This window comes from Pholcus phalangioides, unplaced genomic scaffold (assembly GCF_987345545.1).
Source record: "Pholcus phalangioides strain wild (caught in Gottingen) unplaced genomic scaffold, Ppha-v1.0 ptg000001l_1, whole genome shotgun sequence".
Lineage (NCBI taxonomy): Eukaryota > Metazoa > Arthropoda > Arachnida > Araneae > Pholcidae > Pholcus > Pholcus phalangioides.
The window spans coordinates 6,648,115-6,665,596 of NW_028301594.1; the positions used below are offsets into that span (position 1 = coordinate 6,648,115).

The following is a 17,482-nucleotide window of genomic DNA, read 5'->3' on the forward strand; positions in this document are numbered from 1 at the left end:
GTTAAAAACTTTCGTTTGGTAGCGGAGAGTGACGTCATCCTTGTATACTATAATATAGCCTTCCTGTCTGATGCGCTACCCTAGGAAAACACAAACGCGTAGCGTAATTATGTAACACGTTTCTGCCGGCGCAAAATTGTCTAATTCGGTTCACGCTGCACAAGAATCCTATTCCTAGTAAAACCCGGCTTAAGCAAAGATTGTGACTGATTGATCGTTTGAAATTCTGAATCAATAAAAATTTTCATAATTATAATGTGTGCCGCCAAAGTGGAGAAGAAATTCATGAAAGAAGAAGCGAACAGCAGGAAAACTATCCCCGCCGCGTCGCTCACGACGAGATGAAGCGGATTGCTTTGTTGACATTAATTGCACGTTTTGCACAAAACAATGATTTATTATAAGTGTCATGAAGAATGAACCAGAGCCATCAAGTGGAATTTGCCCGGCAAATCGGCCCGATCCATCCCGAAGAAGCACCGTGAGCACTAATTCCCCGAACGAGATGTAGTGTTTCATCATCAACACCTATATCTCGATCCTTTTTTTTTTCTTTAAGCCGTAAGTCCACTGTCAATAATGGTTTTTTTTTCTTCTTATAATAATATTGATTATTTTGATGATCATTTCTTTTGTTTCCCCTCCGCCGTGATTATGTGTTCACAACCATGTAGAAATTGATTGGCGTGTGAACAAACACTGGATGGGACCTGAACCCGGGATCAGAATAAAACCTGGTCACGGGTTCGTCCGAGACCAGGTTCATTGAATTTTATGCATATTTGGGAATAGGATTCACTTAGATTTTTTTACTGATTCATTTTGTCAATTATTGATTTGATCAATTGAAAAGCTTTTACAAGATCGTGTATGAAATGTGTACGTGCATCAGTGTTCCCGGAACCCTTTGTTTGTCTATGGGTGTTATTTTTCGTGAGGGCAGCGTCTAAATTCATTGTCAGAATTGGCTACTTCATTGATGGTAACTTAATTGTTACCATTTCAATGTGTAATCAGTTCCGTAGATGAGTATTTACAGTGGGAGGGGGAGCTACCAGGGTGGAAAATTTTGAGTAATGAGTGGTAAAGAAATTTAGTAAGATGGGAGAAGGACGGGAAATTCTATTTTTCCTTCTAGGTGTTAGAACCATGAATTCGCCTCTGCTTGAGACGGAGGGACTAGGTCAGTCAGTGACCAAAACAGTGTGCAAGTATATGAGTGGCCTGATCAATGAGTGATCATTTGAGTAACCTAGAGAGTTTATGACCGAATAGTGTGCAAGTATGTGTGCTGCCAAGTCATTGAATGATCAATAGAGTTATCTAGAGAGTTGCGAGCATGTGCGTAAGCAAAAGAATGACCTAGAGCATGGCTGACTCAGTTCAAGGCTAACAAAGCTAGAGATCACTTGACTGTGTCCATCTGAACCTCAGGCATGGCCAGTTCGGTGTGTTTGGTCATGTGACACATTCTTGTATATGCCCTGGGGATGAGTGTAGGGAATGTATTCTCTATGTCGGACAGATAAAGTCAGATTATCTCTAGCTTTATTGGTCTTGTGTTGAGTCGGCCATGCCTAGAGCATGTGAATGACCAAAAACGGTGTGCAAGCATATTATCAAACTTAAGAATGACTTGGAAAGCATGGGCCTAGGCCAGTGAGTGATGAATAGAGTGACCTGGAGAGCAATGAACCAAGTCAGTGAGTAACCAAAAAGAGTCCAATAGAGAGTCTGCAGTTATAAGAGTCACCGAAAGAGTGGGAGACCAGGTCAGTGAACAACCAAAAAAAGTGACCACGAAAGTGTGTAAGCATGAGGAGAAGCGAGCAGGCTATACCCCCCCCCCCCCCACCCCAAAGTGGTAAATTTGAAGAATCAGTGGTTAAGAAAATTAGACTAGAATGGTAGAAGGTTGGCAAAATTTGTTAGCCTAGAGGTGACAAAGCCTTAAATCTGCTTCTGATCAGTTCCCTAACAAGACCCTATGGTGCCAGCAAACAGTGGATTGGGAACCATTGCATACATATATCCTGTATCATAAAATTCCTCGTATATTAAAAGATCTTGTTGAAATCAATTTAAAAAACTGCACTGTTTTGTTTATTTCAGTGTTAAGAGCATGATTGTATTTACGAATGTGCCTCTGCATAGCATGGGAATATTTTCAATACTATGTGCATTGTGCATACCACAGTTTGCTTGAACCATTACATGTGTCTCATTTTCTTAACCATGGATATGACAGCCTGAGAAATAATGATGGTTAATATCATCAATATTAAATATGATGGATAAATTTATGTAATAATTGAGCACTAATAATCATGCTTAGCTACGCCTCTTAAAATTTGATAACACACAACTAATTATCTGCCCTATCCGTGCCAAGACAATTTCTTAGTTTAGTGTCTATCACTCTAAAATGTGAAAATATTCTTTCAATTGGTGCACAACCTGTGGGACACGAAAGCTAAAAAAAAATTTTTTAAAGACAGTCTTTTGATAGGCCTTCTTCCAGTGTTTTTCTGACTGTTTTCCCTCACATGTGATAGAATTGTATACAGCTTGTATTTATTCAAAGTAGTATTAGCTTCTAGCCGCATAAGATCAATAATTGGAATCTAACAGAAATTTTGGGTCTTTAAGTCTTTTATAATCGTGTAGGTGTGATCAGTGTTTGTGGAATTGTGTTCTGTTAGTCACTTGGGTAGTTGCTACATAGTGGCCTGATTTTGTTCAGATATTTTCCCTTCATTTAAAATTAATTTTTTTTAATTCATAATTGAGAATGCAGAATAGAAAATTCACTTAAAAAGAAAAAAAAAAAGATTTGAAAAGTCAAAATAGAACAATTTATAAAATTGTTATTGCATTAAAAATATTATCTTAACAATGTTAATAAACATCAATGGCATAATATTTTCTGACAAAAAATATTTATTTTGAGTTTCACAGTAATGCAATAATTGTAACTGTGCCTATGGATATTCAGTACCTTCAATGTAATGTATTTTCTAAAGAAAAGTGTTCTGGCAGATTCAGTAGGATTTTATACAAGCACAGACCTAAACACAGTACCTGCTTCATAATTATACATGAAAAATAAGATGTGAAGCGTAAATAACATTTATAACAAAATAAAAAATTGAAAACAGTATATCCAAACAGTTATATAGGTAATATGAGTGATATTAATTTACCATCAGATTTTCAGCTTAACATCATCAATTTGATGAAACAGGCAACTTGAAAAAACAAAAATCAAATGACACCTTTCGAAAGATTTTTGATTTAATCAGACAGTTTTGTATTCTCCTAGTACTTTTTTTTTTTAATTTTAGTATCGTGAAAAAAAACTATAGGCTTCCATGTAACATTTTGGAACTTGGAACAGTTTATCCCTCATGTCCTGTCCAAAACCCCAACCCTGATCCTAAATAATGTTTTTCCTACTTTCCCAAAACTTGATATTATTTTCCTACGTTAAAAGATGGACACACACTGTCATGAAATCAGGAAATTTTATGTTATTCATAGATTCCAATCTAGCAATCACGTGCAAAAAATTTTAATTTTATAGTTCACATGTCGACCTGCTGCCTGGGATTTGTCAAACTCTGGTCTATTATTTCATCAATTTAAAAATGTTTTATCAATTTAATTTTGTGTTTCTTTTCCTAGTGAGGAGTGGAAGTATGAAGCAAGACATTAAGCCTGCAGAGTCTCCATCTTCCACTACCGATGACTCACCACCACAAAGACCAAAACGAAATTCGTGTCAGAAAAATGTGGTATGTCATACATTAATTTTTTAAAAGAAGAATACTTTCTTACCATTATTTTCTGTATAGCATGTAGCAGTAAAATTTGTGCAGAGTGAGCAGGCAGTCCTTTAACACAATACTTACATAATAATACGAAATTCGTGCATCTGTCGTTTTCACTCAAAAATATGGAAGACAGAACTAAAACAAGAACACTCATAACTCTGATGACATAAAATATGTTAGGACCACATTTACACTGAGCATACGCATTTTAACCTGTACCAATTCTCTGTAAAACATCAGAAGAATGTTCACAAGATGCATTTATTGGTAAGTGCAATAAAAACCTAGATTATACAGAGTAATTATAGAGAAGATGATCCCAGATAACGAAAAACCACAGTTAAACTGCCGGGAATAAAATAAAAAGGTTGTAACATAATTAGTAATTATAGAATATTTCAAATAACATATATACATGTTTTTTTGGTTTTGAATTGAATATTCAGTGTGTATCTTCATGTTATTCCTATCTAACAAACACAATTTAAATTAAAAAAAGAGAGAAAATACACAAAAAACCTTGTATTTATGATGCCATCCGGGTTGACAAAGACTGTTTTATTACCAAAATATAAAAATCATATATTTACTTATTAACCAAACATTTTTTATTGCTTTCATAGGATTCCAAATCCCCCCATTTTCCATGGGCTCTTTCAAGTCGAATATCCCAACTTCAAGTTAAACAGTAAAATTTTGGACCTCGAAGGCATTGTCATTGCAAACAATCATTGTTTTCTGTCTTTTTTGTCATTGAAAACTTTTTACAAAAAAAGAAGTTAGAATAATACAAATAATCGTAACTTCGACAACAATAACTTCTAATTAACAAATAAAAGTGATAACTTTACCCTCACTGATTTTCATGTACAGCTTCTCTTTTACCTTTCATGAAGTTTAGTAAATACTAACAGTAGAAAACCTCAATTATCTGGGGATGGCAGATTTTAAGAAAGCAGATTAACTGGGGGTACAAAAATTGTAAACTTCACGAAAGGTAAAAGAGAAGCTGCACATGTGTGTGATATTGTGCACATGCTTTCATGTGCAGCTTCTCTTTTACTTTTTCTGAAGTTTTAAAATTTTTGTACTCCCAGTTAATCTGCTTTCTTAAAATCTGCCACCCCCGGATAATTGAGGTTTTCTACTGTTAGTATTTATAAGACTTTGGTTAAGCTATTTTTTTATGAAGTCCTTAAAATACAGATTGAAGAAATGTTGGGTTTGACAATTTATCTAGCTCAAAACTTATTAATGCAGCAATGAATAGAAACCTCACATAAAATAATTGAAGTGAGTAAAATAGCTTTATTGAGTAAGATCTTAAAACAGTAAAAACAGTCTACATGGGTTTAAATAAATGCTTCCATACATTTAGCAAAATAGAATTCCTGAATTTAACTATAATAGAGTCTTAAAAATTCAAGTTGGAAGTTTGAGGTTTCCAGGATGTTAAAATTTATCAAAATTCCCTCTCAAAACTGTTTTTTGGCGAGAACAAGATTTGTGTTGCCTTCCCCCCCCCCCCCTCAAAAAACTGGTTTGCTTTTTTGCAGGCCCTACTACAGTACATTTACAGTGTAAATGAAAACAGCCAAAAATAATAAAAACCTTAAATATCAAGGTCCCGGGGCTGGAGCATCAGTCAGTCTTTTTTTAAAGAGGGCATGGATCATGGTATCCCCAATCTGTAAAGCAGTTTTTCTCAAAGTATGTGTTGCGGCTCCTAGAGGCATCACCAACCTTTGTCATGGGCATCAGGTGAGTGCTATGAAGTGGTTTGATACTATATGTTTTGGAGAGCCTCTAATAGCAGTGGATTATAAGGGTGCCCGAGTGGCAAAAGTGTGATAACCACTGCTGTAAAAGTGGCCATTGAATTCAGAACAGAACATGTAAGAGAGAGAGTATGAATATGCAGGTCCAAAGAAACTAAATTAGGATAGTTCAACCCTGGTGCCAAAGAATGGCCCTTCTACTTTCATGCTTTTTTTTTACTATTTATATTTATCCATAAAATCAATACAGAAACATCCCCTTCCCCACAAAAAGGGTGTTTTTTTATCATTTTTCAATAATTTGAGATGGTCATGATCCCGTTCACCTAAGATTATCAAGACTACTGTAGCAAGTTTGCACTCCCTTCCACCTTGCAAAATAGCAGGAGGGAACTAAATCTCATCTTCAAATAAATTTTCATTTTAGGTTTCAAACAATGGTTTATTATGGCGTGAAGAAACGGATCTGAAGAAAGCCTTGTATGCGTCACTACAAGAGAGTAAAAAACGTGCCCTGGAGGATGAACCTGGGGATGAAGAAAATGATGTTTTAACAGGCAACGAAGAAGGACAATCATCAGACCACATGAATAATTCTCGAGACCCTAGTCCAAAAAGGTAGCCATTCTTATTTTCCACAGCTTATCAAACATTGAGTTTTATATTCTTTTTTTATCGTTTTTTATCTGCGCAATGACTGAAAACCAATCACATCATTATGAACACTTGAATTTCTGTTGGATGTCTTTCAGCTTCAAATTCAGCATTATTCAATTTATTTAATATGATCATTTATAACAGGATAATGTATTGGTTATTAGGGAATTTGAAATTCTTGCTATTGATATAAAACATTTTTCCTATATACACAATAAAACCTTAGGCTTGTCCTAACTGAAACCTGTTTAAAACCTATGTTGCGGAATTGAAATTTCCAAATAGTGAATATTTTTAAATTTAAAGCTTTTGCATCATCTATATTAGTTTTCATTTAACAGACATGTATACAGTTTGATGTGGGTCAGCTTTTGTTTTGCAGCTGTATCATGTTCCCAACTTTGAGGTGCAAATGTGGGCTGATCTCCCTGTTAAAAAATCTTGCCACAGAGCTACAGGCCTACAATGTTACAATTCAATCATTAAACTTCACTCATAGTTTGAAAAACTGATGAGTTTTTCGAACTTCACTTCAGGTTCACTACACGCACATGGATATTCCAACATGTACCAACTCATTAGAAGTTCCGCAGAAGAATGTGGAGGAGTTTCATGTGTGGTTTAGTAGTAGTAGTAGCTATTTCATGAGGTTTTTCAGCAATATATTATTGCTGATGAGTTACAATCTTATTGCTGTTCCAAGAAAGGCTCTCTCAACAGTATCATTTGCTGGGAATATTCTGAAGCCCTCAACCAACCTTCCAATGTGTGCACTTAATTTTAAAAGTCATAACACCTTAATTGATATCATTATTATTATGCCCCCTCCCCATGCACTTCAGGTCCTTTGGCTGTTCCTGGTTTGGCTCATACACTAAGGAAACGCTGACTAACTAAGCAATGCTTTTGAAAAACTACTAGTTTTCTCATTGAGGAAAAAAATCACTCATTGTTGCTTATTTTTGCTTACAAAGATCTTCAGGAGAATCTCTGGCATTTTTCATCTCAAACAAAAAAGTTGTCACTAAGACATAATTTAATAGAGAATTTCCAATAAATGAAGATCATATAATTATGTTTATACTTTACCTTCAAATACAGAGCTAGTAATCAGTTGCCCATGTAAAATTTATCACTCAAAGTCGCATGTTTTCATCGTTGAGTAACAAAATTTTGATATTCATGCTAGAGCTCTTGTTGAATTGCACGACATTGTAGGCTATTCATACTATGATTGATAGAAATTTTGTCAACCTCTCGTAACGTGTAACTTTAGAGAAGTTCCATTCTTACTTTTCACTCTTTTAAAAATAAACTAAGTCTATTTTTAAAAATGTAGTTTTGATTACTTTGATTAACATTCAAGGCTCTGTAAAAAGTCTCTTTTTATATATATTCTGGAAAAAAATCATTGTTTCTCTGACACCATATTTCAAATATATTTTTCATTCTGAAATAATGCAAAGATTGACTTTTACAAAAAAAATAAATGCTTCAGCTTTGTATATTTATCTCGACAAAATGATAAGTATAGAAGAACTTATTGTTTTGCTGCTTCATGTGCTTGAAGACATGGTGACTCATCTCACATGAATGTAAAATGTAGACCACACCATAATGTGGCAGCATTCAATGCAGATTTTGTTTCGATGCGTATTGGAGAATGCTGCTCCAGAATATCAAATTTGTAAATTTTTTTTGTGAATGGGATTCTGAATTCTTTTTTTTTTACTCTGATGACTGTTGAAAATCATGAAATAGATCATGATCCCTATTATGAACACAGTTATTAGCTAAAACTTTATGGAGGAATACGTAAATAGAGATGCGTAATTAGTAATAAAAAGTATGTTGAATGGATTTATTTTTGGAATTATAATGTTGCGACTGACGTTTTCACCTTGTTTGGCATGCATAAGATTTTTTCATACAATATATTTAACTCTCATGGTTTGAGGTTTTTTTCCTAATAATTGCAGAACTAAAGTTCACGCGCAAAGAAAATTTGCTCAGTTATCCAGTCCTCTTCCATCTCCCATGAAAGCAAATAATGCCAGTAATTCCACATCAGAGCTTCTTCCTTGCAGACGACCAAAGACTGAAGATTTTCTTACATTCCTGTGTCTTAGAGGTAACTATTATTAATTTATTTTCATCAGCTAAGTTTGTGTCAGTCAAGTTTCTTTCAATGTAAATATATTGTGTTCTAATGTGCTAACATATTGTTTTGTCTAACCGCTGCTTCTTTGCATTTTGAATATTTGATACGCTTAATAGTTAACTTCTGTTCTTCATAAATGTAGGTACTGCTATTCTTCCACCATCGTTGGACTTTCTTAACATTTGTTCAAAAAGTGACACAAGTTCAGACAGCAGATGTGTGAGTCCAGATTCAGAATTCGCCGACTGCCCTCCTGCAAAAGAAGCTGCATTACCAAAAGCTGAAGCAAGAACAAAAAGCAATGGGAAGCACGAACCAGAAAAAATTGAAGTGCCTACTACAGTGGTTGCTGCTGCTCTTCCTACCCGCAAGCATGTCACTTGCAAAGCAAGTGCAGCACGACCAAAAACAGAACAGAATAAATCTTCTGAAAATCAGAAATCTATTCCTGCTAAAGAGGTAATTATATGCAATCTAAAATGTTGGCTGGGGGCGTGCCTATTTATTCCTTTATATTCTTTTCGGGTACAGCTGAACCTCTTCAAATGGATGCAGTTGATAGCTAAAAGAGTTTAACTATTCGTGCAAAATGAAGTTACATTTTTTTACTGTGTTCTCTATCACAATATTGTGCAAATTTGTACTTTAAAAATGCTTTGCGCAAATAAGTGAACAAGAAAATTAATTGAAATTTTCAATATCGACTTAGACAAAAGCTATTTAGATTGTGATTTCAGACCAAGAATAACCATTTGATTGTGATGTTTAAGCCACCTTAAAGTCATTCACTTATCAGATTTTTCTTCTGTTAATGTATGTATGGAAATGGGAAAAAACTAGATCCACTTCACCAGTTAGTCCTTTTATCTGTTATTCACTTACAGGGGTCAGATTATATGCAAAGACTAAAATCTTGTTAGAAAATTCATTTGCTATCATAATCAGCAAACAGCTAGGCTACTTACTACTAATACTTGATAGATATTCCAAATCAAAATAGTCATGCTGCCTCAGTGATAATGTGTAAGGGTCATTCTCACAAAATTGGCCTAAATTGTGTCCCCAGCAGTTATAATAAATATATTTAGCGCAGAACTTTTTTCATCATTTTTTGTTTGTATTCCTGTTTTGGACACGTCACCACTCTATTTACAATTTTTTCTGTCAATAGATTTTTAAAATTTGCTTTAAAAAGTTTTAATTTCTTAAGAAAATGTCCATCCTCAGCCTATTTTTCAAATTTTGAAATAACTTTCTATCTTAAAACAAAAATATATTCTTATTTTCAATAATATATATTTTTAGGATTGGTATACTTTCATATTTCGACTATTTTATAATTTTGAATAGTTTTATCAATAGCTTATAGTCAAATGAAAGCTGTCCCGTTTTTTCCCCCATTCAGAACATTTGAAAAACATTGGTTCAAATCCTATAACATTAGTTGCCACCTATCAAATTTTGTATTGAGAAGGTTAAGAAGAATGTAGCCATCACTTTATAACTTCCTTTTAAATCAATAATAATTGTAAATTAGATTTATTCAGGAAAAAGTGTCTTTAATAAATGTCCTTCTCCTGGCGACTTTTTTATGTGATATATATATAATTGCAAATTGTTTTCACTTTACCACATGTTTCAGTTCAAAGAATTCTAATTATTCTGAAATAACGTTTTCAACATGCGTAGTTTTTATCAGTGTTGCAAAATATGTAAATATGTCTTTCTTCTGGCATCAGGTGATCAGAAAGGCGGTTGATTATAAGTTGGAGGAGGGATAAAAATAAAAAAGTCCGGGTTTCATGGTTGCAACATCAAGTTGCAGTAATGTTTGATCTGAAGACTGCTTTAAGAGTGTCTCTCATGCTCTAGCAAAACAAAGACAAATTAGAAATCTATTGTCCCTGTGAAATTAGAAAAAGAAAGACAAACACAAATTAAAAAAAAGAAATAAAAATGCAATTGACAAAAAAAACTGTTCAGAGTATCTGTGTCTGTCTAAGGTGAAAATGAGCAACCAAAATAGATGTTGTATATTGTGATTGTCAAGCATAAATATCAAATTAGTGCTGAATTATGCAAATCTGACGTGGCATTTTGCCTATCTCAATGTTGTTAAACTTAAATCAGTTTTTTTTTGGCCATGAATTTTGAACAGACTTTGCTGCTGACTATATCGTTTATCGTTCATCAGCAGTTAAAGAAGTGTCCCTAAGAATTTTTTTTTCTATTTTTTGGTTGACATTTATCTTTGATAATGTTTTTTGTTAATCCAATTTCAATGCCCAATTCGGATTCAACTCAAATGTCTGATTTCATGAGAATGACCCATAAACAAAAATCCCTTTTCACTTCCATTGATGGTAATGGAACATGTATGTATAATCACAAAAAATTACCAGTTGTAATGCACATTGTGCGTGTTATATATTTACGTCTTCGTTTCAGTATATTTTGCAAGACATAACGATATCTTGTGTTTTTATGGAAAAAAATTTTTTGCTATTCACTTCTTTAAAAAGAAAAATGCATTTTGTGTCTGGGAGAAATAACCAAGTTGTGACTGATCAGTAACCTTTTTTTAACATCAAAAGTTTATACACATTACCTGACACAATACAGGGGTCTGTGCAGCCAAAATTTGGGTCTGTTTTCTGGACCCTTCACAAAATTCAAATTAATGAAACCATTAATTTGGAATTTCATTTGTTTGTGGTGAATTTACCAGGTTATGTTGCTTCCCGCAAAATTAATGACTTTTTTACAAAAAGAAGGAAAATTTTCATGAAAACAGGACCTCACAAACAGTGTCTTGACAGACCCCTGCAATAGTTTTCATGGATATGTTGTATTTTTTTAATTTTTTTTTTAATAATTAAATCACAAAAACTCAGACATATATACAAATACAAACATGCACATAGGTACAAACATAAAAACACATGAATACAAACACTTTGTGACCCCAAGGGACTTAAAAGTCCTTCCAGCAGGTCTAAAGGGGGTTATAATCACATATGTTTCAGACAACAGCTTTTATAAAGATTAGACATGTTATATTGTATTTTTATTTATATATTTACGATTACGGTATACGTTAAGATGTTAGATTTCTCATTTTGAGAGTCATAATCACGGTTATATAATTAAATTATGTATTATGAATGTCAGTTAGTGCATTACATGTAACACCATACATATACATGTATCTATCTATACTTATATGCACAATAACAATCATATGCACCCGTTCATCATTTTACACTTTCTTTCTCTTTTCGTGCACAAAACTATTTGTATATCTGATTATAGCGTATTTGTTAAAATCATTTCATAATTAAGCTTTTTAGCTTTAAATATTCTACTATTGGTTGAAAAGTGGATATTAAGTTTTGCCGTTTCTGTATTTTTATTTTAAGATTCCAAAGAAAAAGAAGCTTGTTAACTGCCATGATGGTGATGCTTCATCAAAAAGAACATCGTCGGCTAAAATGGAAGCTAGTAGGAGCCGCACAGCTCCGGGAAATCGCAACCGCTCTTCTATGTGTGTATTGCGTGAGAAGTACAAACAGCAAAGACTTGCTGCAGAGAAGAAGTCAAAGGCTTCTCTTGAGAAATCTCGCAATCTCTCCAAGAATGTTCAAAATAGTTCTTCCCGCTCAGCACACATTACCACCAGAAATAAAGCAAAAACATTAAAACAGTCTTCTATTAAAAACAATTTGACTCGTGCTGAACTCAAACTAGCTGTTGAAAAAAGACGGTCATTGAGATCTGCACATCCAAAGTGTAATAGATCTTTCAGCCAATCTAAACCTCTTTTCCCAAGTAAAGGTTCCCAGTGGGTACGAAAAGCTAAATTGGTGCCACCTGTTGTTGATATTGAATCGGAAAGTGAACCTGAAATCATAAATACCATCCCTGCTTCTAAGTCAAAAACTGTTTCCTTGAAAGCCAGTGAAAACCAAAAAGAAAAAGCATCTGTACTTACAAGACAGAAAAAAGTAATCATGGAACAGAAAAAAATGAAGCACAAGGATTTTACCAAGCATGCTTCAAAAACTCTGTCAAGACCTCTTCAATGTAGAAGTGGTAAAAAGATTGGCTTATCGATGCATAATAAGATGCATAAGCCATCTGAAAGAATCGCCAGGCTCAAAAAACTGAAGAGAAGCTTTGCAACAATAAAGACAATGTCCTTACGTAACGATCCTCAAATATCAAAACGTGTCACTCGTAGTGCAATGAAGTTTCCTCTAGAATTGCCAATGAGAAGAGTCAGCAAACCCACAATGAAAGTTATTGAATCTAAGTTCTCAAACAAAGCTGGTGCAAAAAAACTTGATGATAAAAATTCAATTAAAGACAGAAATTTAGAGAAAGAATATAAATCTCCAAAAGTTAATTCTGATGAAGGTTGTAGCAAAACCTCAATTTGCACTCGCAGCAGAGATTTAAGTAGAATTTCTGAACTCGGGTCAAAGGAAACTACAATGAAAATGGTTAGAAAACCAGTCAAGTATGCAACCAGTGCCAAGGCAGAAATAGTCAGCCATAAAGTACCAGAAAAGCTAGTCAAAACGAACCAGAACTCTGTCAAAAAAGAACCAGTTAAACAAGTGAGAGCTAAAGAAGAAGTACATTCAAAATGTGGTTCTGAGCAAAAGAGAAAGGAATCAATCAATCTGTCACAAAGAAAGAATGACTGCACCAAGAAAATTGCATGTCATAAAGCAGACTTGTCACAGAAACACAAGGAAAGCAAAGCAACACCGGATACCAATGATCTTGATATTTTTATAGATGGTAGTGAAGATGATTGTCCCCTTAGTATTCTTTCAGCCTCTCTAAGAAGAGCAGACATTGTAGGAAAATCTAAAAATGTTGATTGTATTACTATAAAAACAGAACCGGGTACTAATGTAAGCCAGAAATGTCTAAAAGATCTTGTTGGAAAAGGGACAGAGTGTTTTGTACCTATAACTGATATTGCTCTTACTTCCAAGAAATCTGAAATGGCAAAGATGTCTAAATATGAAACATCTGAGAAGGCATCAAAAGAAAATTTGAGGAAAAAAAGTGAAAGTTCAATGTTTTTAAATAAAGCGGGTGGTGCTATTGAAACTGATATTGTGCAGTCTTCTAAAAGTCAAATGATTAAGAAAGAATTGGTCCCCACGAAGACTTCTGTGTGTATGGTAGCTAAGAAATCTGCACCATCTGGTGGGTTTAGAAATGAAGTTGATCGTAAAGTGGCAAAGAATACCACCCTAAAGAAAAAAAGTGATCGTATATCCAACAAGAAAACTGATGCAAAATGGATGTCCGCTAAAGATGATTTTCCCATTGCAAAGAAGAGTTCCCCAGCTAAATTTAATCAACCCAGTGAGCACAATTCAGCTATTGGAAACCAAAGCAATAAAACACATCATAAAAATTTACTCAGTCCATCTAAGTTGGTGGCAAACAAAGAAACCAGGGCAGCTGAATTTCCTGCTACTAATGACACAATTGTTTATGCCAAGAAATCAACTGTAAGTGAAATAAAGAAAAAAATGGCAATTGCAGCTCAATCCACATCAAAAATTGAAACTGGTACTTCCATGAAACAGAAAACTGATACGGATCAATTTCCTTCCAATTCCAAACATGGAATGACAATATCTCCAAGTTATAAGACAGAGCCAAGTTTTTTCACGAAAGTGGTCACAGAACCACTAAGAAGAAAATCTGATTCTGCTCTCGATCAAAAACATTTTTTGGGAATGCAAAAGGTTAATAGTTGCTCAAATATTGCTGATAGTTCAGAAATTAGTTGTTTTGAGACATTGAAACAAGTTCCACCAGAAATCGATGTATTTTTGTTGCAGAAAAATTATGCTCATCAACAGATAAAAATTAGTAGGACTAATTTCGAAGGGATACCGGGAACAATCCCTGATAAATCCCAAACTGTGGTTTCATCAGAAGCAGCTTTATTAAGCAGCAGTCAAACTAACATCTTTTCTCTCGGGGAAAAAGTGGATATTCCTCCTCCTGTCCAGGTGCATTTACCTAATGTTGCTGTACCAGTTGCTGCTTGTTTCAGTGGACCTGTAGTTATTTCACCTGTTCAACAGCATGCTTTACCCGGGCCATCCCAACTTAGCCATGATCCGTCAATAAAAACATTCCCTGCTGTTGATAAAGAGAGTTATTTGTCAGAGAGTGGAGTTGTTGAAAACAGCAGTGTAAATACCAGTGAAGCCATAGTTAGAAATTCTGTTGATGAAACATCGCTTGTGAATTCAAACAAAGATATTAAAAATCCTGATAAACCAGTTACTAAGGGAGTCTGTGAAAATATAAGTACTCCAATAATGGGAGTCATTCCACAAGTTATTCGGGAGGCATTGAATATTTCTGCTGGTGCAGCTGATCCCACTTGTCCAGTACCTGGAATCCAGATGAATATAAAGTCAGAGCAAGAAGATCTGATATTCTGTAATCCTTCTCCATCATATGTTGTAACAAGCCCCGTCCTTGCATTCAAATCTGAATGTCCTTCTGTTGTTCAATCGATCACAGAGTTTGGTGCTGCTGCTCAAGTATCAGAACCACTTGCTGTTATAAGCACCAGTTTCAATCAGTTGCAGGTTTTTCAACCAGGTGTTGTTCTTGCAGATTGCATTCCTGGTGTAGATGGCATGACTAGCCAAAACAACATCGCCAGCCATAACACTGAACAGTCAATATACTGTGAGGAAAGAACTCCTCTAGTTGGTTCCGAAATAAGAGAACAATGTCATGCTACTGGTGAAAGTTTTGTGAATTTGCAAAATTTTGCATCTGTTCCTGCCGATAGCTCTATCACGTCTGTGAGTAATGCCACTAAAATACAAGATCTCTCTACAGTTAGCAATGAATGTGATGATATTGATTCTAAAGAGAAGATAATCAAAATAGAGAATGAAACCCGCACTACATCTGCTAGTAGTAAATCCAGTAGTGAAGAAGTAAATATTAGTCGTATTTCTAGCAAAAAACACAAAGAGTCTCGCAAACTGTCGAAAGATGGAGAAAAAAAGTCCCATAAAAGTGGGAAAAGCAGTTCCAAAGATGGTACAAAGATTAAGAAGAAGTCTGACAAAGACAGTGGGAAATTTAAAAAAGATGGTAGCAGAGATCACCATAAAATCAAGAAGGAAAATGATAAAGAAAGTTCAAAACATAAAAATCACGAGAAAGAAAGTTCTAAAAAGGTGTGTAAGAAAGATGATTCTTCTAAATCACATAAGAAAGATTCAAGCAAGCTTCATTCAAAGACAAAGAAGAAAGATTTAGATCCTGATCATGTAAAGATCAAGAAAGAAGGGTCGAAAGACAAGTCAAAATTCATAACTGAAGTCATGAGTTCTCTGAAGAGCTCAAAGCACGATTCTGACAAGGACAGCTCAAAATCAAGTAAAAAGGAATCTGACCATGATAGCTTAACATCTGTCAAATCTGGAAGCAAAAGTTCGTCTGATTCCAAAAAAGAGAAATTGTTGAAAAGGCTCTCTCCGAAAAAGAAAAAGAAACACAGGGATCTTGAGAGGATAAGTAAATCTCTCCTGCTAGGTGAGACCAGTGCATTGAGTAAGTTGGCTGATCTCAAAGCTTTGAAAAAGAGCGGTTCCATAGAAAAAAGTCAATTGAAAAAATTGCTCTTGAAATCCAAGAAACGTAAGAAACTAGAACTCTTGAAAGCAAAGAAACTATCAAAGAAATTATCTTCAAAACTACTTAGAAAATATGCTAAAAAGAAAGGCCTTAAATTGAAAAAGAATAAATTAAAGTTGAAAAAGAAAGATGTCAAGAAAGATGGGTTGAATTCAAAGAGCTCTAATCAAAGTGAGAAATCTCATCATAAAACTAAGAAACAAAAACATAAAAATAAAGGTGAACACCATAAAAAAGATAGCCATAACAAATCAACTCTCTCACAAAATACAGAAAATTCTTCTAAGGTTTCCGAAGCAAGTTTGCTAATCAGAGAACAGTCACATGTGAATTTTTCAAATGTTTCTACTAACACTAGCATCAGTGAAGACACTATAACCTCTAGTACATCGATTGTTGAAACTGCAACAGCTTCAACATCATCATATGTGACAGCTAATGTTCCTGAAAATGTTGCCAATTCAGAAACAATGACTACTGATCTACCTCAGGGTGATCTTGTATTTAGTACAACTGATGAGGGCACAATAACCAGTGATTTCAATGAATCTCGTGCACCTAGTACTTCCCATGTTGCTACTAAAGACAGTGTTGCTCAAGTTCCTGTTTCTCTTCCTGCCGATACTGCACCAAAGACCATGGCTGATGCTGCAACCAATACTTGTGAAGATGACCTAGTGGAAACAAAGAGCCAATCTGCTGATGTTACAAAGAGTGAAGAAACATCAGTAGGAACCCAAACTATAATTAATTCAGATTCTGTCCCTCCCGTTACAGAAACACAAATTTCATCATCATCAAAATTCATTCAAACGGAAGTTGAGTCTCGAGGAATCAAAGAACTGAGTCTGCCTTCGTCTCCGATTCCCACTCAGAAAAATATTCAAAATGCAAAGATGAGGGCTCCAGTGGAAGAAATCTCGTCTATTTCTTCAGAAAGTATATCCCCAATAAAAAGAAGAAAGTTGTCATCTGCTGCTATGAAAAAGCACAAGCCCCAAAGCATGCCTTGTAACACAAAGCTGCCATTTCCTGGTTCTGTACCATACATGATCGATGCACCTGTTTATACACCAACTTTAGATGAATTCCAAGACCCTCTCGAATATATTGCAAAGATTCAGCCGGAAGCAGAAAAATATGGAATATGTAAAATAATACCACCTCCATTATTTAAAGTGAGTTTTGATCCAATAACCTTTTCAGCATTTAGATATTTTGGATATAATTGTTCATAGAATATAAATTGTAAATTGTGGGAAGGTATGTTGATAAGAAAATTTTGGGACAGCGTATTTGACAACCAAAAAACAGGTCATCTGTCCACTCTATGTGTACTATATGTATATATA

The 17,482-nt window shown here is 34.6% G+C and overlaps 1 protein-coding gene across 1 annotated transcript in view; it reads left to right on the top strand.

Moving 5' to 3' along the window:
- Positions 1-292: 292 nt before the first annotated feature.
- Jarid2 (Jumonji, AT rich interactive domain 2) overlaps positions 293-17,482 on the top strand; it is a 39,284-nt gene continuing 22,094 nt past the window's right edge. Inside the window, exons 1-6 of the mRNA XM_089244853.1 lie at positions 293-561; positions 3,685-3,794; positions 6,039-6,229; positions 8,248-8,399; positions 8,572-8,888; positions 11,849-17,308. Of these exons, the coding sequence (XP_089100979.1) occupies positions 3,699-3,794; positions 6,039-6,229; positions 8,248-8,399; positions 8,572-8,888; positions 11,849-17,308 (6,216 nt within the window). The 5' untranslated portion in view covers positions 293-561; positions 3,685-3,698. The remainder of the gene's footprint in view (positions 562-3,684; positions 3,795-6,038; positions 6,230-8,247; positions 8,400-8,571; positions 8,889-11,848; positions 17,309-17,482) is intronic.